Raw genomic sequence first — 27,105 nt, forward strand, 5'->3', positions numbered from 1 at the left:
ATCAACAAGAGACTAGCTTTTATTGTCTGGTGAAAATGTGAAAGTGGCTTAAAAATAAGTATGACTATGTATCCTCTAAGAAATGTGCTTGAAAATTTGTGTAAAACACAAAATTTTATGTTTAAATCTTACTTCTCTGAATAAAATAGGCATTTCCAAAAAGAGAGAGGAGGAAAAAAGGAACTTGGAAAATTTAGAGGACTATTTCGAAACACAGGTGAAATATAAAGCCAAAAATAAAGTGGGCTGGGGGAGAAAAAGAACTGTTAAGACAAAAAAGCATTGGCAATTAAAATATCATAAAACCCTCATAAAAACCAAACTCAATCCTCAATTTTAAACCAGAATGAAAATTTCAAAAGAAGTCACCAGGTCAAATTGCAGCAGGGACATTATGAACAAGTATCTTAAATATAGCATAATGGTTAAGAACTGGGATTAGAATTAGTGAATTCTGGCTCTTCCTGTTACTAGTCCTGTTAACTCCACCATTTAAATCTCTGAACTAAAATTTTCTCACCTAAAAAATATTCTTTCAGAACTTTTATAATCAGAAAACGAGAATATGTGCAAACTAACACAGGATCTAATTCAAAGAAATACTCTGTGGTAGTGATACCATTTTCATGATATATAAAATTGTTTTCCCTTTTCTAAGAAAAAAGTATTTCTTCAAAATAAAATCTATTTTGAAAAGTGAGGCTTTTTTCCTTTGCTTTCTTCTCCTGTAATCAATTATATGGCTCTAGGGATGGCATATATAAAGTTCTAGGTTTTATAATATATATATAAAATGATCCCATCCACAAATTAATAATTTTAGCTATTAAAATTCATTTATTACTTGTTATAATCAATCTATTTCATAAATTTAATAAAATAAAAAAATCGGTCTCCTATTAAGGCAATTTGTACTTATGATACCCAATTTTTCAGCTAACAGAGAAAGCATGATATAGCAATTGACATAAGTAAACTTTTTTTTTTTTTGGTGGTGGTACTGGGGATTGAACCAGGGCCTTGCACATGCTAGGCAAGCTCTCTACCACTGAGTTACACCTTCAACCCTTAAATTTTTTTTTTTTGGGGGGGTGGTACCGGGAGTTGAACATAGGGATGCCTTACCATGAGCTACATCCCTAGTACTTTTTGAAAAATTTGAGACAGGGTTTCACTAGGTTGCTTATAGCCTTGCTAAGTTGCCGAGGCTGACCTGCAATCCTCCAGCCATAGCCTCCTGAGCCATTAGAATTATAGGTGTGCACCACCATGCTTAGCATGTATTAGTCTTAGATGCTGGTTGTTGCCTATTCTCTCAAGAGTGAGTAAATTTCACCCCAAACTCTGGCTTCAGTACTTTGCAGGAGTTGAAATTTCTGGCTACATTTGTCTGCTTCTAGACCCACAGCCTAGTTCTAGTTTATAAGTCAGTTATATTTCTGGTTCATGGAAATGCCTATATTGCATTCAAACACAGGTGGGTTTTTAATTTTTCTTCTATTCTATTTCCCCCCGCTCCCCACCCATTCAAGGCTCCAGAAATAGATATCTTGGTACTCCCCAGGCTAACATTTTAAAGGAAATATTACATAAAAGACCAAAAGAAAAAATGGCAATTTGGACCACATAAAGCTCTATGCCTTATGCCTGGTAATAAATCCCAATTAAACAGCAGAGTTCCAATGAATGAAGATGTTGTGTTGTTCTGGGTTAATAAAAGAGCAGATTAGCAGTTCTATTCTGCTTTGTGCTAATTTTTATCTACTTCCCCAAATTTTATAAGATAAAAAGTAATACAGCTTTGGGCCCATTTACAAAATGGTGTATTGCCTGTATAAAATATATCTCATAAATCACCTTAAGATCCAGTCAGTTTAATATAAAATGTTTTTAATTGTTTTTGAAAACATTTAAAAAACAATTTTGAGCACTTTTAATAAAAAAAGAGAACTGAAATGCTACTGCAATATTCAACTACTGTAGTTTCAGCAGGTACAACAGACAACAAAACACTGGGGAAATTTGACTTTTTTGCACTAAATGAAAACATGAAACAGGGCTTGTTTTTGTTATTTATGGTGTAGTAAAGCACATTGTAGTACAAGACTATTATTTGAACCTCAGATGCACTGCACAAAAAAAAAAAAAAAAAACACTTTCCTTCTTTTCAGTTCAAAAGTCAGTGCTTATTGCAATTATATGCAAAATTATTTACTTCATGAAGTCTTATCATGATAAACAGTATGCAAAATGTTTCCAACATCAAAACAATGAAAATAATCTGAGAAAAGAACATATTCAACAACTAAGCAGAATTAGTAAACATAAAAAAAGTAAATAACTTGTGAATAACTATGCCTGCCTGGTTAACACTGAACCAATTTCAATACAGCCAAGAAAAAAAAGTGGTTACAGGAATACCTAGTACTGTACAAGATAAGTCAATAACACTCATGCACATTTTGTGATCATGTATTAACATGGTGAAGCAAACTAAACTTAATTCTTCCTGCTGTAATATTCTCATGTAAGAGAATAAGAAATAGAAATATCTCATTGAGATCAATGCACATTGCTACATAAGACAATTTTACCTGTCACTTTGATGACATCTTGTCTTTTCATAATGAAACACATTTAAAAAGTTTAATCTGTGGACTGTATTGGTTGCATTTATCCTAAGAGATGTGCCTACCACAGGTTCAACAAATTTAGTGCAATATATGAACCCCGGAAAGTTTGCTGGACGAATTCAACCAAATTTAAAGAGTTTGCTGCAATACTGTACAGGGGGTTAAAAATCCTCCAGTCTTTATATTTTTATCAAAAAAGATTTCCATTATTTTTATATTAGTAGGAAGCTAATAATGTAAACAAGGGATTAGAATGGCCTCAAAATCTCCTTTTCAGAATGTCTCATATAGAAAGGCTCCCATTATTTGTTAAAAGAAATCACACAGTTTCCTTTGGGTATTGCATACTTTGGTGTGCAGTAGTGCTGTGTCTCAATGTACAGTGAAGAAATAACTAGTATCGAGGAAAAAAAAACCTAACAGATCATTAATTCAAGATAACAGCAAACACACACAAATGCCAATAACTAGGACATATCAATATATAAACCTCTGAGCCAACCCTAGCACCATTTATTTATCAAAATATGTTAATACCCTACCTTTCAAATTTATTGAACAATAAAAATCTTATTGAATTAAACCCTTCATCACATGTGTTAAATATTCATTGATTGTAGTCTTCTGATTGGTTTATGAATTAAGGTAAAGAAAAGCTTAGCTAGGTTCAAGGTAGCATAGCAGATGGTTTAATGTTAGCTTTAAAAACTTCACGTTAATCTCTTTGAAAGTGATCTTGAAACTCACCTAAATGGAGCTGTCAACTGGTGAGTAGATTTGTGTCAACATGAAATTCATAAATATTATCATAAAACAAAATGGGAGCCATAGAGAGAAACATTTTAAAACAAATCCTGAGTGCTTTGCTTCTTTTGCAATTGTGTTTATCACAATAAATAAATTAAGCATGTAATAAAACATTCCTCTTCTTCAAGTACTGCTATTGTCCCCTTTGTTTTATTAGAGATATAAAGATGTGTGGCTTCAGACCTTAGAGGGTGAAATGTTATATTTTTTTTTTGCTCATGTTTTAATATCATCTCCTTCCTGCTTGTTTTTCAAAGAGACCCCATGATCAAATTGCATTATTATATGCAGGAGGAGCAAAGGAATGAGTCACTAAATTGAGGAAAAAAACTGATTACTGAAGAATATCATAAGGAAAAAAACTTCAAAATAAATCTTAAATAGAATTTTAATATGTATATGCAGCCATTGTGGTGGGACTAGGAAAACACCCCTACCTCAACTAGCAAATAATAAAACATCAAAGTGTTCTAACATGCTTGTATTTACCCTATTAAATTACAATGTCTGGAGTTATTTGTTTTGTGTGTGTTAGCTCCATATTAAAATCAACATTTTAAAATTGGACTAATGCAAGGTCACAAATATAAATGGCTACTAGTTTTTCCTTTTAAAAAATTTAGTGCAGCTTTAACTTTCCTTAAATTAATACTTATTTCCATTATTTTCTCCTATTTAAGCCCTTCATTGTGGGTATAAATGGTACTGAAGCCCCAGAAAGTCCTACAGAGATTTTTCATCCTACAGTAGCTCTATGCTTCAAGCCTAAATATTTATAATAACCTGAATATTATCCCTGTTTCAAGGAAGACCTTCTTGTCTACAGTTCACCTTAGCTATGATTTCATATCTAAAAGATAATGCCAACAATGAAACAGCCTATACTTAAATGATGGTTTCTTCTAAATTTTGTGCAGATCAACTAATGAATTAAAATGAACTTATACAAAATAAAGATCTAGACTGCTCTTGTAAAAGCTGGATAGCTGATTCTTTACTAGCAAACAATGTGATTAAATGGGGAACATTATAAAATTTAAAACCTAATACTTGTTCTTCTACAGCCTACTGTCTTCAGAAACTTGTTAAGAACCGAGGCAAGTCTAACCATTTCCTACTGAAGAAGAAACCACTTCTGCAGCAAACGCTTTTAAAATGTCACAATTAATAGTAAGTGTTTCTGCTGCGGGAGGCACTTCCATTAAGACAAATACAATACATATGTCTTTAGATACAGTGTGCTACATATTATAAAACACAATTTAACCCAACATTTCAACAGTAGGATGGTCCTTGCTTTCTATCCATTCAAAACCTGATGAAGTCATAGAGTTCATGGATTCACTGCAAATTTGTTGAAATAACGGGTCATTCTTTAATTCTTCCAGTGTAGCTTCATCATCTTGTCCCTGCTGACGACCTGGATCAAACAGTAGATTTGGGTCTAAAGTGTTCAAATCATTGATGCTGCCTGAGAGGTCAGAAGACAACCTGATATCACTAGAGAAATCAGATGCAGTGTTGGTAAGATCAGACGCTACCTGACCTACCAGCTGCTGGTTGGTTTGCAAGCTGTCTCCACTCAACAGGTCTTTAACAGTGCTATTGAAATCTAATTGTTGCTCTCCAATTTCAGATTGTGCTTGATTATCTCCAGGAGAAAAACTGATCTGATCGGTGCTATTACTTTTGGTGAGGTAAGATGGTGTTTGGAATTCATACACAGAAGTGCTGGAATCAATCATATTCTGAGAGTTGGCACTAGGAAAAACAGTGGAAGTTTCCAAAATCTGGGTGAGATTCATCCGGGCTGTGTAATTTGAGGGAAGGTTGTTCATTCCCAAACCTCTCACTGCATCATCATTGTCAGAATCAAGTTTACTCAACAAAACATTGGTTATTTTTTTACTGTTAGTTTGCTTCTGAAGAGCATTTGGGAAGGCTGTCTGCATCATTACTGTTAATGGAACTGACTGACTTCTTTGAGCTATGGTGTTGGCACATGCATCTGTGTGAACATTTGCGAAAACATGAACTTCTGGGGCTACTGGGCTTCCAAAGGGGGTCACATTAGATCGTGGGATATTAGACACTGGATAGAGGGTGCTTCCACTAAGATTACGTTGGCGATGGACAGCAGGGCTCACACTCCGGCATCTGAAGTTGCTGCTGGCAGATGAATTAGTTGCTTTATTATCAAGAGGCGCAGGGACGGCAAAACCTTCCTGTTTGTTGGTGTTATTTACAGTGGCACCTTGATGCTGCACAGGAGAGACAGGAGTCAAACGACCAAAATGAGTGTCATGATGTCTGGATTGAGATTGGTAAGACTGTCCAGGCACAGCAAAAGCATGAGGTTTCCTGAAACGATCTTCCACTAGTTCCTGATAGCTTGGGAGAATGCCATGGCCAGAAACTGATGAGTTACCAACCCCACTATACCCATTATTCATCCATTCAAGCTTGGTTTTATCAGGGTGTGTGGCCATGGGTCTTTGCATTGGTTTCACAGGACTGCTTGAGACAATGCTGGCATCATGATATGCCATACTGGAGCTTATTGGGGTGAATGCAAATGGATTCCTGCATTCAACAGGGCTGGGAGGGACACTACTGCTGCAATTAGAATGTGGAGTACCAATGGGTGTATGTCGGCTACTTCCTAAAGCACTATCCACAGGTGTAGTCTGGGCTAACCTGGAGCAAGGGCTCTCCCGTGATAGACTCTGAGACCCGGCAATCATTTCAGATGTAGGAGTTGGAGTTGGTGTTGGGGTTGGTGTAGGAGTGGGTGTGGGTGTGGGTGTGTGAATTGGAGTGCCAGTGCTATGGATTGGATGATAGAAGTGGGTGCTAGAGGCATGAGATGACATTGGAGCTCCCGGAGTTACTGACTGACTCTGAAGGGTCATTCCCAAACAGTTACCATATGAATGTGAATTGTTCATTGACATTTGCTGCTCCATAAGCACCAGTTCTTCCACAATACTATCTTGAGTAAGTTCATCATCAAAAGGAAAGTAGCTTTCATTTGTCTGGGAAACAGAAGGTTCAAACTCTTTCAGTTCGGATTGCAGAGGTAACTGATCTGAAGACTGTGCTTGTATTTGATTCAAAGGAGATTCTTGTATCTGGCTATGTAGCTGCTGGCTATATGCCTCCTGTGGCATTCCTTCTAATTCCCAAACGGATTTCTCTAAATCATTGATATCAGAGTGCTCTGGAATTGTCATAACACCAATATCTTGCTGTTGTTCACAGGTGGCAGATATAAATTCAGAATCCTTAGTGACTTGTTGCCATTCATTTGTATTAAAGCTGCCATCTGATTTTGAATCATTGTCCAAGAGAAAGACACTCCCTTCAAGTTTTACTTTTATATCTGGAGACGATGATGGTGTTGTTTGTTGTTCCAAAGCTGAATCACTGGTAATAAGAGCAGAACCCAAGGGTTGATTTTCCACCATGTGTGAATTGACACTGATTGATACCTTGTTAGGAATCTGAGCACCTGCTGTTGAACTTTCTGATTTCCCTGAATGTGGAACCTTTTGGTCCTTCTTAACATTGCCCGTTTTCTGGCCTTCTATGCTAACTCCAGGAAGCTGTTCCACAATTGGTTTCTTTACAGGAGGCACCTGGGACTCTTGCAATGTAGAAGATAGTCGTTTTCTTGGACTTCTAGTGCATAATTTTGGGTCTTTATTTATTGAGTCACCATTAGATGGTGAGCTAGTGCTGGTGAAAGTTAGGTTCTGAGTAGCAACTGAGAGAGTGATAGTGCTTTGATTATTGCCTGTCGAAGTGCCTGGCAGAACTTCATTACAGCGACTTTTACATTTGGTCCTCTGGTCACAGACCTTAGTTGCTTTTATTTCAATGGCACCTTCATTTGAAGGTTTTTGCACTGCTCCATCTGTATTACTTTTCTGCCCCAAAAGAGCACTAGGTGTTTGGGGAATTTTAGCCCCATCAGAGTTTTCTTGGCACTGTACAGGATGCTCATCTGATGATGTTTCTGGCTCCATTTTGACTTCCACAGCAGATGCTCCCCCAGTGCCACCGGTCCTGGACCCAGGAGACTGAAGAGAAACAACAGAACCATTCTTAATCTGTGGAATGCTCCTTGATTCTTCTGTTGTTCCTGTAGCACTACTGACTGAGGCAGAATGTTTAAGAGGGGCATTACTGTTGCTGGGTGTGAGGGATATAGTTGTCATTTTCACCACATTCAGAGAACTCATGTGTGAAGCGGGTACAACAGCTGTTTTGATGGGACTGCTAGTAAAGAGGACAGTAGTTGGAGAGCGAATGGTGAGTGCACTGCTGTTGGCTGGTTTGGGTAAGATCTGAGGGTAACGGTGCCGGGCAGAACGATCCCCACCAGGACTGGCTGGGACATTCTGAGGAGTCTTTGGTGCCTGTTTAACAGACTGCATGTGCTGAGTGACCACCTGTACGTTGAGGGGAAGAACTTTGCCATCAGAAGAACTCATAGGACTTGGTGAAGTTACCAATTGCCTGGTCCGCTGGACCTGTGAAAAGATGGGGAAAAAAACAAAACAAAATCAGATTTAACAAGTCCAGGATATGAAGCGTAATTTGTATACCTATATAATATTGAAGCATTTGTTAAATGTTTGTTAAAAAGAAAAACAGTTTGCCTATCAGTAGGGAGTCCTTTTAGATCAGCTGCTAGAAAGACATAAATATTTTAAAAGATATAACCATAATGCAATATAGTTATTAAATGATGATACATAAAACATTAAGATACTGCTCAGTTAACAAGGTTAAAAACTTCACCCTTGTTATGAATACTTGCTAAAATAATGATTTAAAGAGGTTATAAGAAAAGGAGATAAAATCTTGAAACTAGAAACAACTATAAAGTATCTAGTGAAATTTATGCCAAGAAGGTGGCTCATTTTGAGGGAGACTGTCTTATAAATGGGTGTACCTTGGACATTAGTAACTAGATCACTATGGATAAGATTCCAGACAAAACCACTGGCTACCCAAGTCTGCTCTATAGTAAATAGTAAATACTCCAGGTATTTCATGTTTTAATGACATGACAATGATACTAACAAGAACAACAAAAATAAGATAAAATGTCCCCTAGTAGTACCATCAATAATAACAATGTATCACTTTACTTCAGCAGCATGCACTCTTTTTTTTAAGTCCCTTCACCATCAGTGAGACTCTAAACAAAATACAAATAGGGCTGGGAATGTGGCTCAGTGGTTAAGTGCCCTTGAATTCAATCCCTGGTACCCCCCATCCCCCTCCCCCCCCACAAAGTCCCTTCATCATAACCTCAGTTGTGTGAGAAAGGAAAGGAGACTTTTAAGTTATATTTATAGATAAGGAAACAATTTAGAATAATTAAGGGACTTGCCCAACATCCTACTCCTATATCCAGCAAGCCAGAGACAGGCGTATATTAGATTACCATCAATTCACACTGCAGTTTTGTTCTGTCTTAATGTGAATAAAAAATCTTGAGCTCCAAAGTTTACAATTACGTTTTTTGGGTTCAGCCAGGAAAGATACAACTGAAAATAACTCAAGTAGTTATATGCATAGTTTATGTATCTTGGATCGTCACATTTTAGTTTTTTAGATCATTTTGTAACCAATTCTGAATGAAAGACAACTGTGGGAATCTGTTTCCTTCTCACCTGCCTCTTTTAATGAAATGATTAACTTCCCACCAACCCAGAAAGGCTAAACACCACTTAATATTACCGGAATAGGACTAGGGACAGCTGCCACAACGATACCAATGGGTTGAGGAGAAAGAATTGCAGGATTTCCATTCGGAAGATTAGCCACTCCATTGGCTGTCGCGCCTTCTGATTTTTTTGCTGAGGATTCTCCTGGCAAAGGGGATTGTAGTTTCTGTTCTTGCTGCTTTTTCTGGATTTTCCTTTGCAACTGCTGTTTAGCATCAATAGGAGATGGCAAAGTCTTTACTTGTGGCTGAAAGGAATTACTTTCAGCTGTAGGTATAAAAGCAGAAGGCTGGGTAATTCCTTTAATTCCTGAAAATAAACAAAGGAAAGCTAAGTAAATACCCTCCATTATAAAAGAAAGCTACAACTTGATTTCTTTGAATATGTAGCCATCTACTGGACAATTCAACCACATGAGCAAGTTTTAAGTCAATTTCTTACTTCAGCAGTCAATTTAAGTCAATTTCTTACTACAGCATTAAAGTATTAGACTCCCAAATTTATAAACATTTTTCAATGTGATTTTGAAATCTTAAAAATATGGTTCAACTCAGGTGACAGTTTTAGATAAATCAATAATAACAGATGATTTTAAAAAGTGTACCCATATTATAAATGTGTAAAAGTTGAGATAAATGCCAAAATAGCATTTTTACATTTTATCAGATGTCAGTAAATTTTCTTATCATCTTCTCTATTATAATGAAATTCATTCATTTTCATAAACATTCAATTCAAAAGAGGCAACTAATAAATATTTGTTGAAATCATTCCATATCCTAAAAAAATTTTTGTGGGGAAAACAGGCTTTTAAGCCTACAAGAAATTCATAAAAATGGGCACTGCTATTTTAATTGCTACCACATGATTATTCCAGTATGACCTCGAGAGATTAAGAAACAGAATTTCTTAGTAAGACTAAGGTTAAGATATTCTGAAAAATGTCAGTGAGAAAACTTTTTTTAGTTGTACACGGACACAATATCTTTATTTTTATTTATTTGTTTTTATGCAGTGCTGAGGATTGAACCCAGGGCCTCATGTGTGCGGGGCAAGCGCTCTACCACTGAGCTACAACCCCAGCCCAATGAGAAAACTTTTTAATAGTAAGATAAACAGTAAAAAAAAGAGGAAGGAATGATAAGATACAAATTTTAATAAATTGTGTAATAAAATTAATTTTTTAAAAGCTAATTTCATGTTAAGATAATTAGAAAATAAATTGTGGTTAGTAAAAATAATGGGGAAAAGAAAGGGGAGGAAAACACTATCTCTGGAATACTCCCCAGCCCAATTTATGCTTTTCTTCATTCTAGAAAACAGCAACAACTACTGGGTGGGGTGGAGGGTTAGGGGGGCCAAGAAAGAAAGAGAAGAGACTATAACTTTCCCACACACTCACTGGTCAGTAATCCCTCATCTTTACCTCTTTTTATCACATTGTATTGTTTTACTCTTCAAATCCAGCTGCATTGTTTCCTCCTGGCCCCAGAACTCAGCTGGCCCCTGTACCCTGGAGAGCCTCTGCTAATGGCTCATAGTTGGGCTGTCTTGATTCTCCTGCCAGGGTGTCTGAACAGGAATGAGTTCCAAGCAGCTGACTTATGAAAGGACATTTGTAACACAACCTGTTCTTAATATGGAGACTATATTTATAAAAAATCAAATTCACAGTCAAAGGACAAGAATTAATTTACCATCAAGAATCTTTAAAAATATATATAGAATAAAATTTCAAAAGATTTAAAAAATGTTTTGAGTAATCATAAATTGGCAAAGTGAATAGTCTTTCAAGCTAACTCCTTTCATAGAGAAAACACCTGTCATTTTTAGTACTTTCATTTAAAGAAAAACCTTTATTTACACTTATACCTTAAAAATTCACTCATTCTATTCATTCAACATTTCTTTCAGATTTGTGAATAAAGTGGGAAATAAGAGAGATGCTAATGATTCTTTCCTCCATGATGCCTCCCAATTTTTCATTCTATTGAACCCTTCTTGGTGTTAGTATGATAGGAAAAAGAGAACAAAAAAAGTTGAAGAAGAATAAAGTCTCATTTTGTCAGAAGATAAGAAGGCAGTACAATATAACTGAGTTAACCTGGGCTTTGGAGACAGACAAATCAGGATTCAAATCCTGACCCCACCACTTATCTGCCTGCGGATAAGCTACTAACCTCCCTAAGTGTGCTTTCTGATCTAAATATTGTCAATAAAAATCACTTATCTCGCAGGACTGCTGAGAGAATTAAATGAGGTAACACAGCTATCTATAGCTACAGTGGACTGCTCAAGCACTTTCTAGCTTGTGTGTATGAGTGAACAAATTTAAGTAGTACACAGTTTACACGCAGATAGGAAAAATTATAACTAGCTCTTGTAAGAGACCGTTTTGCTAAACTTGGTCCTGAAGTATAAAATGAGAGGACAGATTACATGAACATGTACAAACACCCAACACATACTGTAATTCTGGTCAGGATAAATCTACTGTAGATTTAATACTTACAAGAATCATCTTGGAAAACAAATTTCATATTAACATACTTTCCATATACACAGAAATAATTTTCTAGAGTAATCAGATTTATTCATTCTTCTTTTTTTAAAAATATTTTTTAGTTGTCAATGAACCTTTATTTTATTTATTTATATGTGGTGCTGAGAATTGAATCCAGTGCCTCACACATGCTAGGCAAACGGTCTACCACTGAGCCACAACCCTACCCCCTATTCATTCTTCTTTAGGTTTATAAGGTATGACCAAATAAGACATTTCAAAAGTTTCATTGGAACTGATAATTAAAGAAGTGATAATTAGATAGCTATTAATTTAAAAGGCAGTCATTTATTCCAACACTACTTTTAATTCCTCAAATTAGTTGTCAATTCAAAAAATTATTCTTTGAGCTCAAATTATCATTTGAATGGGTATTTAAAATATATTGCTCTTGTTACTTTATAGTAATACTTGACACATTTTATTTCTTGTGAAACAAAGTTATCTGTCACAGTGTCCAAAGACCATTTTATTTATAAACTTTCTTTCTGGGATAGGATTCTACCATGTAATTTAAAAATCTTATTTAATTAATATTTAATCCACTAGTTACATACATATATACGTAAAAGTATATGTACATATATTCTTTAAATTTAAAAATAGCAATGAAAAAATTAATAAAATATCTTCAGGGGAATCCAAATAGTTTTATATTACAGCAGATATACAAAACTAGAGCAGTAAGTTCTATAATGAAAGAATTTTTATTGACTTAATAAGTCCCTCTGAATTTAGTATAAAGTGAAGTAAGAAGGAACTCATTTAAGTACTAAAAAGATGAAGTTTTCTGGTTAATCTCTACCTTAGCTGCCAACTCTAAATACAGTAACACTGCCAGTTTTAGCTTAATAATAATTTCATACCTGCTGGTGCTGCTGCCATTACAGTTAAAGCTGCCATTGACTTGGTGCCTATATAGTGACTTTTTACAAGGAAACGGGCTAATTCCAAGACTGTGTCAAACGGCTGGCTTAACACTTTCTGGGCCCACTCACACACAAGACGGCAAGCAGAAGATATAACTTCCTCATCAATATTTTGAAGCTGCCCAGAAGGTTCAGCTCCTTCCAACTAAACAAAGGCAAAAAGGACAAGTTAACTTTTAAGTAAAGTTTAGAGAAATTAAATTGAAAACATTCAAGACATGTATTTTTATTAGGAGATAAAAATCTAAATCTGTTGGGCCAAAGTAACATGAAGTAGCCTATTGGCAGATATAAGAGACCCAAATGTACCAGTGTACAGCAGTCAGCAGTATCTGAATATAACATTTCAAATGGTTGTTAAACATAAACAGACTAACAGATGTTTTAAATATTTCTAAAAGCTGAAAGTTAGGGATGCCAGTATAACTATGATACATTTTCTCTTATCTTACAACCTACACAAACAAGCACACAAAGTAAATATATATTATGGACAAATCTACAAACCAGTAACTTTGGGTTTTTGTTTTCCCAAACTTCAAGTTGATATACACTAATATCTTTCAACCACAGTGGCATATTTTTGCTTATTTACTTTGTAAAGAGCACATTTGCTGGTTTTTGGTTCCATCCAAATAAGGCTTTGAAGAATGCATTTCAATTTTGATATAAAGGTATATAATTCTACCTTCTCTTTTTGGTGTGTGTGTGTGTGTGGGGGGGGTGGGTGGGCTGAGGATTGATCCCAGGACCTTGTACATGCTAGGTAGGCACTCTAACACTAAGCTACATCCTAGCCCCCACAATTCTACTTATTAAAAAGACATGGTAGAATTCTTACCCCATCTCCAGTTTTGTGAAAGTCAAGGTTGGGCAGTGTTGGCATATGAACAAAAGCTTTTTTCCTTAGTCCACTGTAACAATATGTAATAAATAGTTAAGGTCTAAAGTACTCCAAAGTAAATGGACTGTCTATATAGACAATACTTGAGAAGTAACCATATATGAAATGAGAATAAGATTAGCATGAAATAACATGTACTTTCTGAATTCTTCAGTAAGAAAACACTTTAGTATTAGAAATAAAGAATACTTTTATATTCTCTTGAAACTGGAATAATTCTTATAGAATGTTAAATATTACTATTCTAAATGCAATGATTCTCATTTGTTACAAATTTTATGAATAAATGTTCCTAATATGCTGTGCCAGCCACCAGTAACAAACAGGTCAGAAGGAAAGGAATAGCCGGATGGAAACCTGGCACAGGGAAGGGAAACTTTAGCCCAGGGAACTAGGACAAAAACAACTCTCCAGAGTGTCACAAGGGCTTTAACCTTTTCATTTCTCTTTTTCCACTGAAACATACAGGATTATCACCTGTAACATTACAAAGACACATCAAGTCATTTTTGTTTATATTAAGGAAACAAGGATAGGTCATGAACCAACTGGTTGAAGAACACCTGGAACTATTTTAGAAAAGCAGCCTTCCTCCTTTCCCCTTTCTCTCATCTCTTCCATAGTAACTAATTTTATGTTTTGAAAAAGGCTAAAAGCTAAGCAGGGAGAAAATGAAAGTACTTCTAACACCATCTTCTCCCAAAAGTATAAAAAATTTTAAAAAATACTTAATTTTCATTTTCTTACTTCTGTTTGTTCCTAAGTATTTTTTCATCATAAGAACCTTTCCTATGTCCTCACTGCAATTTTAATACAGGTTTTCCACAATTTTTTGAATGTTGACTATTATTATTAGTATTATTAGTAAGGAGATCCCCATGTTTCTAAGTTAGAAGAGAGAATATAAGCTAACATCTTTCTCTACTTTTGGTGATATAATTTATAATTTCTGAATATATGGTATATCTCATTAATCCTTTATTTTTTGGTACCCAGGATTGAACCCATGTCACTTAATCACTGAGCCACATTCCTTAACTCTTTTTATGTTTATATTTTATTAAGAGACAGAGTCTCAGTAATTGCTGAGGCTGGCTTTGAACTCATGATCCTCCTGCCTTAGCCTCGTGAGCTGCTGTAATCATTAATTCTTATTGTTAAAGCAAAAAAGATCAGACTATTAACACTTCATAGCGATAGAGAAAGATAACATCTATAATAATCCTAATAAACACATAAACCATTATTTACTCATTTTTTTTAGTTTAAAAAAGCTAAGAAAACATTATTCTACTAAGTACTTTTGAACCATTTATATTTGTTGACTTAAATTTACTTCTAAATATAGTCACTAGCTGAACTATGACAGCGGATTTTCTATTAGTGTGAACCTAAAGAGATTAGTAATAACCTTCTGGTAAAGGATATTTAGATTTGCCTCTAGTGCCCAAACGACGTGCCTTCATGTTTGGAAAGACGTTTTTCATTATCTTTCCAAAGTCAGCAGCACTTAACGGATGGTAACCAAGATTGTCACAGTAGCTCCTGTAGAAGAAGGAGGAACCAATTTAGTGAGTGACAGAATTCAGCATTACAGAGCAAGATGCTATTTCAATACAATTTGATCCTTTTGACAAAGTGAAGCAATGGATCTTCAAGTTATGTGCCAAGATTTATAGAATCACTACTCTTTAGAGACTACTAACTCAGGTTTAACTACCTGCCTTTATGTTCAGAATATATAGTATTGCTTTCAAAAGCACTCAGGAAATTTGGAGTAAGATATAATATTGAGATGAAGTTTTTCTACTAATTCCAAGCCACACTATAAAATGAGTTCATCCAGTTCATCTAGCAGTGTTTTAAGTTTCCACATATGTATCAGGCCCATATACTGGGATAATTTCCAATAGAAACATCGTACAAGCTAGACATTAAGATAATACTACCAGATGGTTTAAAATTTAGAAACGCGATATGGTAGGACTAAAGGAAACTTTAAGAGATCATCTGTACCAACAACCTCCTTTTACTGATGAGGTTAAAAATGAGGGCACAGTCAGAGGTTCTTGTCTAATGTTCTTCCCCTCTTTCCTTAGAATCCCTTTTTGGTGAAAGCTTAGAATTGAAAATGGATTCAAAAGTTCAACTTCCTGCCAGCTACAGAAATGGTCATACCCTTAAATAATGGGTTAACTCAATGTGAACATTTTCCCTAAAGGGAACAGCTTGATGTTAGGAGATGACCTATCCAAATTTCAGTTGTTACACAATTTTTAAAGAAAAATAATTTTCTTATTAGAGTCTCTTACCCACTGGAAAGATCTAGATATTCAATAATTCTGTTTTAAATCTAATTTAGTAGAGTATCTGTAGGGTATGTATTCATAATTTTAAAACCAGTGCTATATTAACCATAGGTCATTCTAGGCCATGTAGAGATCTTGATTAGCTTACATCTTGTTTTCCTACTTCATAACTTAACTGAAGGTTGATAAAGTAAGATATGGTGTCAATTAACACCTAACTCAGCATAAGATTATTTTTATGCAAGACTCAAAAAAGAATGAGAAACAAAGAATGTTCTATTCACAGGATAACTAACACTTTCATAGCATTCTTTTTTTTTTTTTTTTTTTAAGTTTTTTGTAGTTGTAGATGAACAGAATGCTTTTATTTTATTTATTTTTATGTGGTGCTAAGGATAGACCAGTGCCTCACAGGTGCTAGGCAAACTCTTTGCCACTGAGCTACAGTCCTGGCCCTCATAGCATTCTTAAATTCAAATCGTTTAGTACTTTTTCTCTTGATCTTTATTTAAATTGTTCTTAAGATTGAACATAAGCCTAATATTCAACATGATCATGAACAAGTAATTCATAACCCATATGGTGATTCAATCTTTAGTGCTTATAAATACCATTTACAAATTAATTATGTTACTGGACATTTTTTGAGTGCTTTGTTATCTCATTTAATCCTCCCCAACAACCCTGAGGCAGGTATTTTTATTAATTATATTTTATAGATGAGGAACCTACAAAGAAAGGTATATCTGGGAAGGATTTGGTTTAATCTGTTTATCTCACAGATGAGACACTTTCATTATTTTTCCAAATATTTAAAGATAATTTATTAAGAATTACCATTTTTTCTATTCAAAGCCCCCTTTTCACTTAGATCCACATTGTTATATTTTAGTGAGTCTTAGCATTCATGTGTTACAGATGACAATAAAGAATAGAGAAATTTAGGGAAGTTTCAAAAACATGGTAGAATTATTATCAAATAATGTATTTGCTAGGTAATCTGGAAGACAAATCAGGTAAAAGTAACATGGTTAAATACGTAATTAATTTGAGCCTCTAAGTGGAACAGCTGTTGAAAGAGTAATTAGATTTTTAATGGAGTAATTAGATTTTGAGACTGGAGAGAAAACTCTGAAAATCCTCATCTTGACCATAAAAAATTTTCATATTGTTCCCAGGTCAGGGCAGAATAATAATACACAGCTGAAGCATGGCTAAAATTCACTGGACTCTAACATTTGGCATTCATATTCAAGAACAGTATAGAAGTACACAGTGTAATGTATGTGATGGTTTGGTATCCCAAGGTAGCATGGCTGGAAAAGCCTGCTGAAGTCTGTTGGCTAATTATAGTGTCTTCTAGTTTTAAGCTTTGATGAGAAATTTTGAGTTGTTAGTAGCACTGTTAAACCAAGCTTAAACTAAGATCAAATATCACTGCTGAAATTCACTTGGTGATACTTATTTTTGTGACAACCACACAATGAATACATATTATCTGAAAGATTGCTATGTTTGAAAAAACAAAATTAGTTTAAAATGGATATATTAAAAAATTTATCATGTTTGACTTAATTTTGTTTGGGGTGTTAGGGACTGAACCCAGGGCCTCAGCATGGTTAAGTAGGTGCTTTTCTGAGTTGTGTTCCCAGCTGCAATATATGATCTTTTAAACAGGTTCTCCCTTTCAACTTACCTTTCCTTTCCATTATTTTACTCAGGAGTCCTATAAAAAAGATTCATTCCTAGTCAAGGAACTTATGCTGAAGGATAGAGGTCTTATCCTGAAATTTATAAGTTAATGAAATCCCATAAGTTTTAGGACAGTTCTCAATATTTTAAAAAGAAATTTGTGTTCTTTATTATTTAATCACATTAAATAGCAAATTATAAAGAAAGACATCACTATTGCCAATGAAACAGCTATTTAATATGACAATTATTTGGTAATTTTGGATTGTTATTTTTAAAGTAGATACATACATATATATATACACAAACACACACATATAAGCATACACATATATAAATGATAGATGAGTTGCTCACATGCATGGAGTACAAGCTTTACTTATATGCTTATTTTTTTTTTTAATTTTTATTTTTTGTGGGACTGGGGATTGAACCCAGGGCCTTATGCATGCTAGGCAAGTACTCTACCAACTGAGCTATATCCCCAGCCCCTTTATATGCTTATTTTTATTTTTGGGTTATCACAGTTCTCCTTTGTTTTAAATTAACTATACAGATAATGTACAGATTATATGAACATAAACATTAACCACTTACAGATTATGAATTAACAAAACACTGAAGAAGAAGGATGTCTTGACCCAATAAATTGAGTAGCAAGGACTCAACCTACAAGATTGTCTGGATCTGATAAACTGGAGCTTGCCCACTATAAAAAAGCCTTCTCCTTGTGTAGGTGAAGTGAATAGAATTTGTTAAAACCAACTGGCAAATTCTTAACTTTGTGTCTGCTGAAGATGGTGGAAAATAGTGGTGGCAAATAACGGACTAACCAGAAAGTATGAAGAAAATCTGGGAAATAAGATGTTCAGAGATGCTTTGGGACACGCTTACATATTCCCAAGAATCTAGAAGGCCACATGCATGCAAAGGACTGTGTGTATGCTCAAGAAAGACCTAAGAAAGCACGAAGTTCTCAACTTTGGCTTGTTTTGAGGCCTCCCCAAAGCAGGAAATGAAGGCTAGGGAAGAGTACCTGACTGTGATTGAGTGTTGTTGCTGTACCTTAAGATATACAGAGAACCTAGGCAAAGCCTGAGAGATTTACTGGTTTCAGGTGGTTAAGGAAATATCGGTTTTATCATTAGTTGACTACTATGCTGAGAAAAGATTTCAGTGGCCCGATAAAATGAAGAATATAGGAAATTCCAAAAAGTCACTAAACAATTACTACACAACAAATAGCAACAATAACCACAAACCCTAGGCAAGGGTTGAATCTGATTTTCGTAGTGCCACATTATATAATTTTAAATATCTACTCTCCAACAAATCATTTATGAGTTATACAAATAAATAAGACATATGTCTTGGCTCTTAACAGGAAAAAAAGTAACCATTAGAAAAGTTGTTCTTAAGGGTTGAGCATGGTGGTGCTTGGCTGTAATCGCAGCTACTTAGGAGGCTGAGACAGGCAAATGATAAGTTTGAGGTGAGCTTGGGCAACTTAGCAAAATCTTGTCTCAAAAACAAAAGGGGTGGGATGTAGATGTACTTTAATGGTGGAGCGCTTGCCTAGAATAGGCCAGGCCCTGGGTTTAATCCCAGTGCTAGGGAGTGGGGGAAAAGTTGTCTTGAGGAAGCCCAGACTGCTACCCAAAGACTCTGAATCAGCTATTTTAAATATGTTCAGAGAGCTAAAGGAAACCATTTCTCAGCAAACAGAAAATACCAATAGATTGAAATTATATATACAAATGAAATTATATTATATAAAAACAATAAATACATTATTTATACATACATGTATACAATTTATAAGCACACACACATAATGAATACATGAAATTCTGGGGTTGAAAAGTATAATAACTGGAAAGATATATGTAACACAGAAGAATCAGCAAGTATGAAGATGAAGCCAGTTGAGATTACCATATCTGAAGAACAGAAAGGAAAAAAGTGAAGACAAAGCCACAGACATCTGAGGGACACACCAAAACACACATTATAGGAGTCCCAAAGAAGAAAGAAGGCAGGAAGAATATTTACAAATTAACAGCAAAAAACTTTCCAAATTTAATGAAAAATATTAATTCACATATCAAAAAAGCACAAAAAACAAGTAATAAAAGTTCATACCCATGCCCTCACATACCACTATCAAACAACTGAAAGGCAAAGACAGTGTCTTGAAAGAAAAGTGGAGAAACTCATCATGTACAAAGGATCCCCAATAAGAATGACAGGCTGTTTCTCAGGAAAATGTATGGAGGCCAGGAGGCAATGAGAAAAAGATGCAAAAAGTACCAAAAATAATTAACCAAGAAATGTACATACAGCTTAAAAAAATCTGTCAATTTAGGGGAAAATATAAAAGAAGAACACAATGTTAAAATTTATGGAATGTAGTGAAAGCAATGCTTAGCAGGAAATTTGTAATTATATATGCCTACATTAGAAAAGAAGAAAGATCTTAAATTAATAATCTAATCTTCCATATTAAGAAACTAGGAAAATGAGAGAAAAGTAAACTCAAAGCAAGCAGAAAGGAGGAAATTATGATGAGAATGGAAATAAATGACATAGGGAATAGAAAAACACTAGAAAAATGCTGTTATGGTTCAGATGTGAGGTGTCCCCCAAAAGATCATGTGTGAGACAATGCAAGACAGTTCAGAGGAGAAATGACTGGGTTGTAAAACTCAACCCAATCAGTGATTTAATCACCTGACAGTGATTAATTGAGTGGTAACTAAAGAGGCAGGGTATGACTGGAGCAGGTGAGAAATAGGGAGTGGCTTTGTTGTATACATTTGTATCTTGAGAGCAGAGTCTGTCTCTTTGTTTCCTGATGGTAGAGTGTGGCTGGAGGAGGTGGGAATTAGAGAGTGGCTTTGGGTATATATTTGTATCTGGAGAGTGGAGTCTGTCTCTCTTTGTTTCCTGATCACTGTGATGGGAGTTGCTTCCCTCTGCTACCCTCTCCCTTCATGATGTTGAGCCTCACCTCAAGCCCTGAGGAACGGAGCTGGCCTTCTATGGACTAAAACCTCTGAAACTGAGCCTTCCAATAAAGTCTTCTTCCTCTACAGGTTGTGCTGGCCGGGTCCTTTGTCACAGCTGTGAAAAAGCTGACTAAAATAAATGCTAACCCAAAAGTTTTTTTGTTTTTGTAAAGATCAACAAAACTGATGAAATGGTGGGGGAGGGCAGCAATACAAAAAATGAAAAAGAAATGAGAGAAGACTCAAATAACTAAAACTATGAAAGAAGGGACATTACTTCTGATTATACAGAAAGAAATAAAAAGAACCACAAGAGAATATTATGAAAAACCGTATGCCAATGAACTGGATAATCTATCTGAAATGAATAAATTCCAGGTGCTACCAACCAAAATAGATAAAAAAGAAACAAGACAATTGATTTGTAACAGAGATTGAATTAGTAACTTAAAAGTACCAACAAAACAAAACAAAACATTAAAACCACCCTAGGCTCAGATGCCTTCACTGGTGTATTCTGCTAAGTATTAAGGCCCTGCTTCAATTCCTAGTACTGGAAAAAAAAAAAGTGTCTTTGTTTTTAGAAGTATACTACTTTTAAATGCTATAGGAAAAAAAATCCTTGAAGATAAGGGAAACATATCTGGATATTCTTAATAGGATTCTTTTAACATTTTTGTTATGTTTGAAAGTTTTTATAATAGGAAGGTAAAGGAGAACTGCTCTGAACACAAAATGATATTTCAGAGTGGTCAATAATGACAATGAACAGAAAGTGAAGAGATCTAAAAATCAATGGCAGTTCCTAAACCAGAAATTCACAAAAGTATTGCAATGTCTGTTAGTAAAGTTTAAGCTCCATTATCTTGCAGCATCATGATTTCGTAGAAGGATAAAATATTTCTAATTTTGTTCTTTTTTTCTGATGGTGCTCATTATGGTTGATCTTTTTGGCCATGGCAGAACAGATAGCTACTGTTCCCAGGGTATAATTTAAAAAGATTTTCTTAAGCCATTTGTAAATGGTAGCTGAGATGAACTCTCTCTATCCAGTAATATAGCTTATTTTCTTAAATATATTTATATTTGCCTTATTAAAAATGCTTATGTGAATTGTCCTAACAACTTTTAAGCTTAATGTTCTTATACTCTATTCACTGCCAGTACTCAGGACTTTATTAGGCTTAGTACAAACCCTTTCTGGGGGACTACCCTGCTGATTACACTTCTCCTTTAAAGATATATGTTTATTTTCATTTGTATCTCCTGATCTTTTAGCAAGGTGATTCAATAAAAAATAAAAACAAAACATCCAGGTACACTGCCACATTAAAGCCTTTAGAAAAGTTAAAATACCCTTTTCTCTTTAGTCTAAACATAATAGTATAGTATAAAAGACAAATCTGACAGGGCAAGAAGAATGCTTATATAGCTCATATGTAATTTCTTAAATTTTATTTTAACTATAAAAGCCTACTAGGGATAGAGCATGTAAGTGGGGCAGGAAATGGAGATTCCAAATTAGGGCCACACAGCAAAGTAACAGTAAGTGAGTTTGACCTCCTAGGAATCTTTCTTCCTCATATCCACAAATACAATTAAAGAGCTTAAACACAGATAAAAACAATAAAGGATATATTCTTTAAACTGTTCTAATTTACCACCAGTATTTCTTGTCATAATTTTCTGAAGCTTGACAGCAATAATAATCCAGACACTAATGCATTAATTGAATGTTGAATAATCTTGTATATTTTTCAAACAAATTCATTTGCAATGTACATGTATGTATGTATGTATATTTATTTATTTTAAAGCTTCTCAAATAGTTCTAATTTTTAGCCAAGGATAAGAACATCTACTGTGACAAGTTTATTTATAAAATTTCTTTCTCCTTTCTAGGATATCTATAAACTTTCAGAAAGAAGATGACAGGTACATTATTAACAGGTAAGCCTTGGTCATCTCTACTCTGCTACTAAACAAAAACAGAATACTCCAGGGAACATTGTCTGGGAGCTGAGTGAGTTATGTTCAACTTCTTATAAATCCATTTACTTTCAGTAAAAGCCAAGATACTTAACTAAATTTTGAGCTACGTATTTAGAAATACAATAGAACTACTGTTGACAGGTGGCAGATTACAAAGGGTGAGAGTAAGGTGGAAGATGCAGGCTGGGAAAGGAGAAAGATAAAGAAAGGAGGCAAAGTAAATAGGATACGTTTCCAAATATATGAAGGGATTTTATATCTTGATTGAGAGGGAGATGGGAGCACATGTAATATATAGTAACAACACAATAAATAAAATTAAGGTTTTTTATTTTTTGTGGTGCTGGGGATTAAACCCAGGGTCTTGTGCATGTGAGGCAAGCACTCTACCAAATGAGCTATGTCCCCAGCCCAAAGTTAAGGTTCTTATCCAATCAAATCCACTGACTAGAATTATTAGAAAATTTGGTAGCCCCTGTCTAATAACTGTAATGAAGTTAGAATATTGTGAGTTGCAGACTGAATAAAAAGTGAGAATCTTAATTCTACTGTATTGTCTCTACTGATAAACATCTCAGAGATCTAAAAATTACTCTGGCTTTAGCTCTCAGGATATTAATTTAAACACTATTTAGGGATTTAGGATTAACCTACAAGACAAGAAAACTTGAGAAAGTTATAGGGAATAATCATATGTTATGTTACACTGCTATACCAACCTATAGATAGGTAACATATTAAAAAATATATAAGGAATAAATACCCCCATCCCCCATGCACTGAGTAACAGCAGTCAGGTATCACTCCCCATAGGTAGTAGAACTAGCTTATTCCTTTGGAAAAATTTAAAAGGAACAGTGGGAATTAGCAGACTGCAAAAGTGAAGTGGAAACTAAAGCCAGTGTGATAGGAGGTAGTTGTGGGTAGGAAGGGGGAATATGATCAGAATGCAGGTTTGTTGAGACTGTTAACAAAATAGTCCCTTTCTCCAAACTGGAAGTGTACTATTCCCTGACCATGTCCAAAACTGCTACAAATATCCAGTGTGGGGCTGGGGATGTGGCTCAAGCAGTAGCGCGCTCGCCTGGCATGCGTGCGGCCCGGGTTCGATCCTCAGCACCACATACAAACAAACATGTTGTATCCGCCAATGACTAAAAGATAAATATTAAAAAAAATTCTCTCTCTTTCTCTCTCCTCTCTCACTCTCTCTTAAAAAAAAAAAAAAAAAAAAAAATATCCAGTGTGTACCACACAGCATAAGTTTAGATGATTCTGATCCCTGGAGGACTAATTCTGGCTGTGTATGGGATTTCTAACGTTTTTTCTTTTTTCTTAACACATTTAAATACAAACAGATGACGAAAAGATCTCAAGATATAAGAAAATCTTCAATGTGAGATGACAAAAACCAAACCAAACCAAAACACAACCCCCCCCCAAGACTATTAATAAAAGGAGAAGCAGAGATGATGCAGGAAATGAAAGAAATGCAAACAAACAAAAACTTCACATTTCTACAGGCTAGACAACCCAAATTAAAGATGTACAAATCCTTAGTCATTTCACACACTAGAATTCATCCTACTGAGAAACTCACCTGTATGTGTTCATTCATAGATCACTATTTATAGTAATGGTTAAAGTCTAAAACAACTTAGATTTATATCAACTGATGTCTAAATACATGATTCACATGACAAAATAATATGCAGCCATTAGTAATGTAGTTATTAAATATAATAATAATTTATATTGTTACAGATTGATCTCAGGTTATCTTGTTGGGTGAGAAAATGCAAAGTACAAAATCATGTAGTGTGCTACCATCTGTGTAAAGAAAAAAGAAAGAAAAAAATATTGCTTACTTGTACATTATTACAAAATACTGCTGGAATGATATATAAGAAACTAATACAAATTATGGCTATAGAGACACAAAGGGGCTCATAGAAAGGCAAAGTAGTGATGGAATTTTTTCACTGTATATCTTTTATACTTTTTGATTTATAATAATGTAAACATAGTAATGGGTAAAATATTAAACTAAAAATTGATAAAAAACTGAAGCTTTTTATTTTTAACTTTTGCAGTGCTGGGGACTAAATCTCGCCTCACCCATTCTATGCTAGTGATCTACCACTGAGTAGCACCCCAAACTCCCAATACTATAGCTTTTGATCCCCAAATTCCAATTCTAAGTAGCTTACACTATAGTATTACTTCAGTGTACAAGCTGGAAGACACATTTCTAGGTTGATCAATGCAGTATTATCTGAATAGTAGGAAAGTCAGGAGCTACCCAAATGTCTGTGAATTGAGAACTTTAAAAAATCCACCATGACTCATATCATGAAATATGAGGCAGCAAATAAAAAATATAGTACATATATGGATAAAGAGAGGTATTTAGGACATACTATTTAGTGAATAATATGTACAATATACTTTTACTTCAAGTAAAAAATAAAAAGTAAAATTTATGAATGACAACACATGTATAGAAAAAGTACAGAAGTAAACTGTTGAGAATATTTAAATCTCAGAAGGAAGAGATAAAGGGGAGAGTAAAGAATGATTTAATTTGGGCTGGGGATATACTCAGTTGGTACAGTATTGTTTGCCTCATATGCACAAGGCCCTGGGTTCAATCCCCAGCACCAAAAAAAAAAAAAAAGAATGATTCTAAAATTTTAATTTGTTATGAGTATATACTTGCAGATTATTTATAGATCTAAGAATGAATTATTTAAATAAAAAAGAAACCCTTCATATCAGTAGGCTCACAGATAATAGAAAGACATTACAACCATAATATGAAATGATGCTATGAAAAAGTGAGAGTAAATTTTTAAAATATTTTTGTTTTTAGTTGTAGATGGATACCTTTTATTTATTTATTTTTTAGGTGTAGATGAACACAACACAGTGCCTTTATTTTTATGTGGTGCTGAGCACCTTGCATGTGCTAGGTGAGTGCTCTACCACTGAGCCAAAACCCCAGCTCCAGTTGAGTGTAATTTTTATAGGGTATCCAACAATAATTAATTTACCAGAAAAAAATGGAAGATGAAGTTGGTAAGAAAAATATGAGGGAGAAGAGACTATAAAAAGAGATTATGATGGCTGGTTTTGTAACCTGATATTTGCTTACAGGATCCATACTGTATGTTGGATATCAAGACCAGACCCTGGGTTATAGTAAGCACTCAGAATTGGTGGTTCTTCTTTTTAAAAGATATATATAGCAAGAGCATTAACTGGGAAGGATTAATTGAGACCAACACAAGTTCCAGAAAGAAAAAATGGAAAAAAGCAGAGGGCAGAACTGACAAAGAAATAATATAAGAAAATATCTTGGAATGAAGAACTGTGAATTTTCAGATTGAAAGAGCCCATCACAAGCCTGGCGCCATGACACACACTTGTAATCCTAGCAGCTCTGGAGGCTGAGATAGGAGAATTGTGAATTCAAAGGCAGGCTCAGCAATGGTGAGGAGCTAAGCAACTCAGACCCTGTCTCTAAGGAAAATACAAAATAGGGATGGGGATGTGGCTCAGTGGTTAAGTGCCCCTGAGTTCAATCCCCAGTATCCCCCGCCCCCGCTGTCCCCATAAGAGCCTATCACATGTCCTGCTCAATGAATGAAAAAGACCAAGGATAATGAGATGATCCTAAAAACTTCCACAGTCAGAACTAAATAGTACAGGTTATATATAAACAAAGGAATAAGAACTTTGCAGAACTGTTCATAAGGGCAACAATGCTGATTCTTTTTCTTCCCCCCACCTCCCATCTTTCCTTCCTCCCCCCACCCCCTTGAGGTACTGGGGATTGAACCTAGGGGCACTCTGCTACAGAGCCTTATCCCCAGCCTTTTATTTTGTGAGACAGGTTTTGCTAAGCCCCACAGGCTGATGTCAAACTTATGATCCTCCTGTCTCAGCCTTCAGAGTTACTGGGATTATAGGCATGTTCCATTGCATCCTGCCTGAGAAAGTGATTTTCATCCTAGAATTTTGCATGTAGCCATATCAATCAACTCTGAAGGAAAAATGCATGCATTTTTAGATATATTAGGACTCAAAGGTTACTTCTTGGGTATTACTGCTTTAAAACTTATTAATAAAACAATGGTTAACCAAACACATCAAAGGATGTTAACTTTGTAACAACTAGAGAGAGGCAATAGTTCAAAATGGAATACAAGATGGGGAAGAAACTCTCCAGGAAAATAGGAACTAAAAATACAAAGCAGGAGATCTAATAGAATATAAGATGGAGCATTTGGATAGACTTCAGGACAGATAGATGAATATCATTATTAATATTATTATTATTGATGGGGTCTTTTTTTGTTGCCCAGGCTGGCCTCAAACTCACAATTCTTCTGCCTCAGCCTCCAGTGATCAAATCACAGTCAACAATGATTATATTGATTTAATTAAAAATAGTGGTATAACCATATTGAGATACTGGAATAGGGAACTGTTATGTGGGAGAATTTCATTTAAGCATTTAATGAG

The 27,105-nt window shown here is 34.9% G+C and overlaps 1 protein-coding gene across 1 annotated transcript in view; it reads right to left on the minus strand.

Moving 5' to 3' along the window:
• Positions 1-1,873: 1,873 nt before the first annotated feature.
• The window catches only part of Rfx7 (regulatory factor X7), a 112,884-nt gene continuing 87,652 nt past the window's right edge, over positions 1,874-27,105 (minus strand). The window contains exons 5-9 of the mRNA XM_076850831.2: positions 15,002-15,122; positions 13,515-13,595; positions 12,611-12,818; positions 9,195-9,490; positions 1,874-7,975 (exon numbers count right to left, since the gene is read on the minus strand). Of these exons, the coding sequence (XP_076706946.2) occupies positions 4,703-7,975; positions 9,195-9,490; positions 12,611-12,818; positions 13,515-13,595; positions 15,002-15,122 (3,979 nt within the window). The 3' untranslated portion in view covers positions 1,874-4,702. The remainder of the gene's footprint in view (positions 7,976-9,194; positions 9,491-12,610; positions 12,819-13,514; positions 13,596-15,001; positions 15,123-27,105) is intronic.

The sequence above is a fragment of the Callospermophilus lateralis genome, chromosome 3 (assembly GCF_048772815.1).
Source record: "Callospermophilus lateralis isolate mCalLat2 chromosome 3, mCalLat2.hap1, whole genome shotgun sequence".
NCBI classification, from domain to species: Eukaryota; Metazoa; Chordata; class Mammalia; order Rodentia; family Sciuridae; genus Callospermophilus; species Callospermophilus lateralis.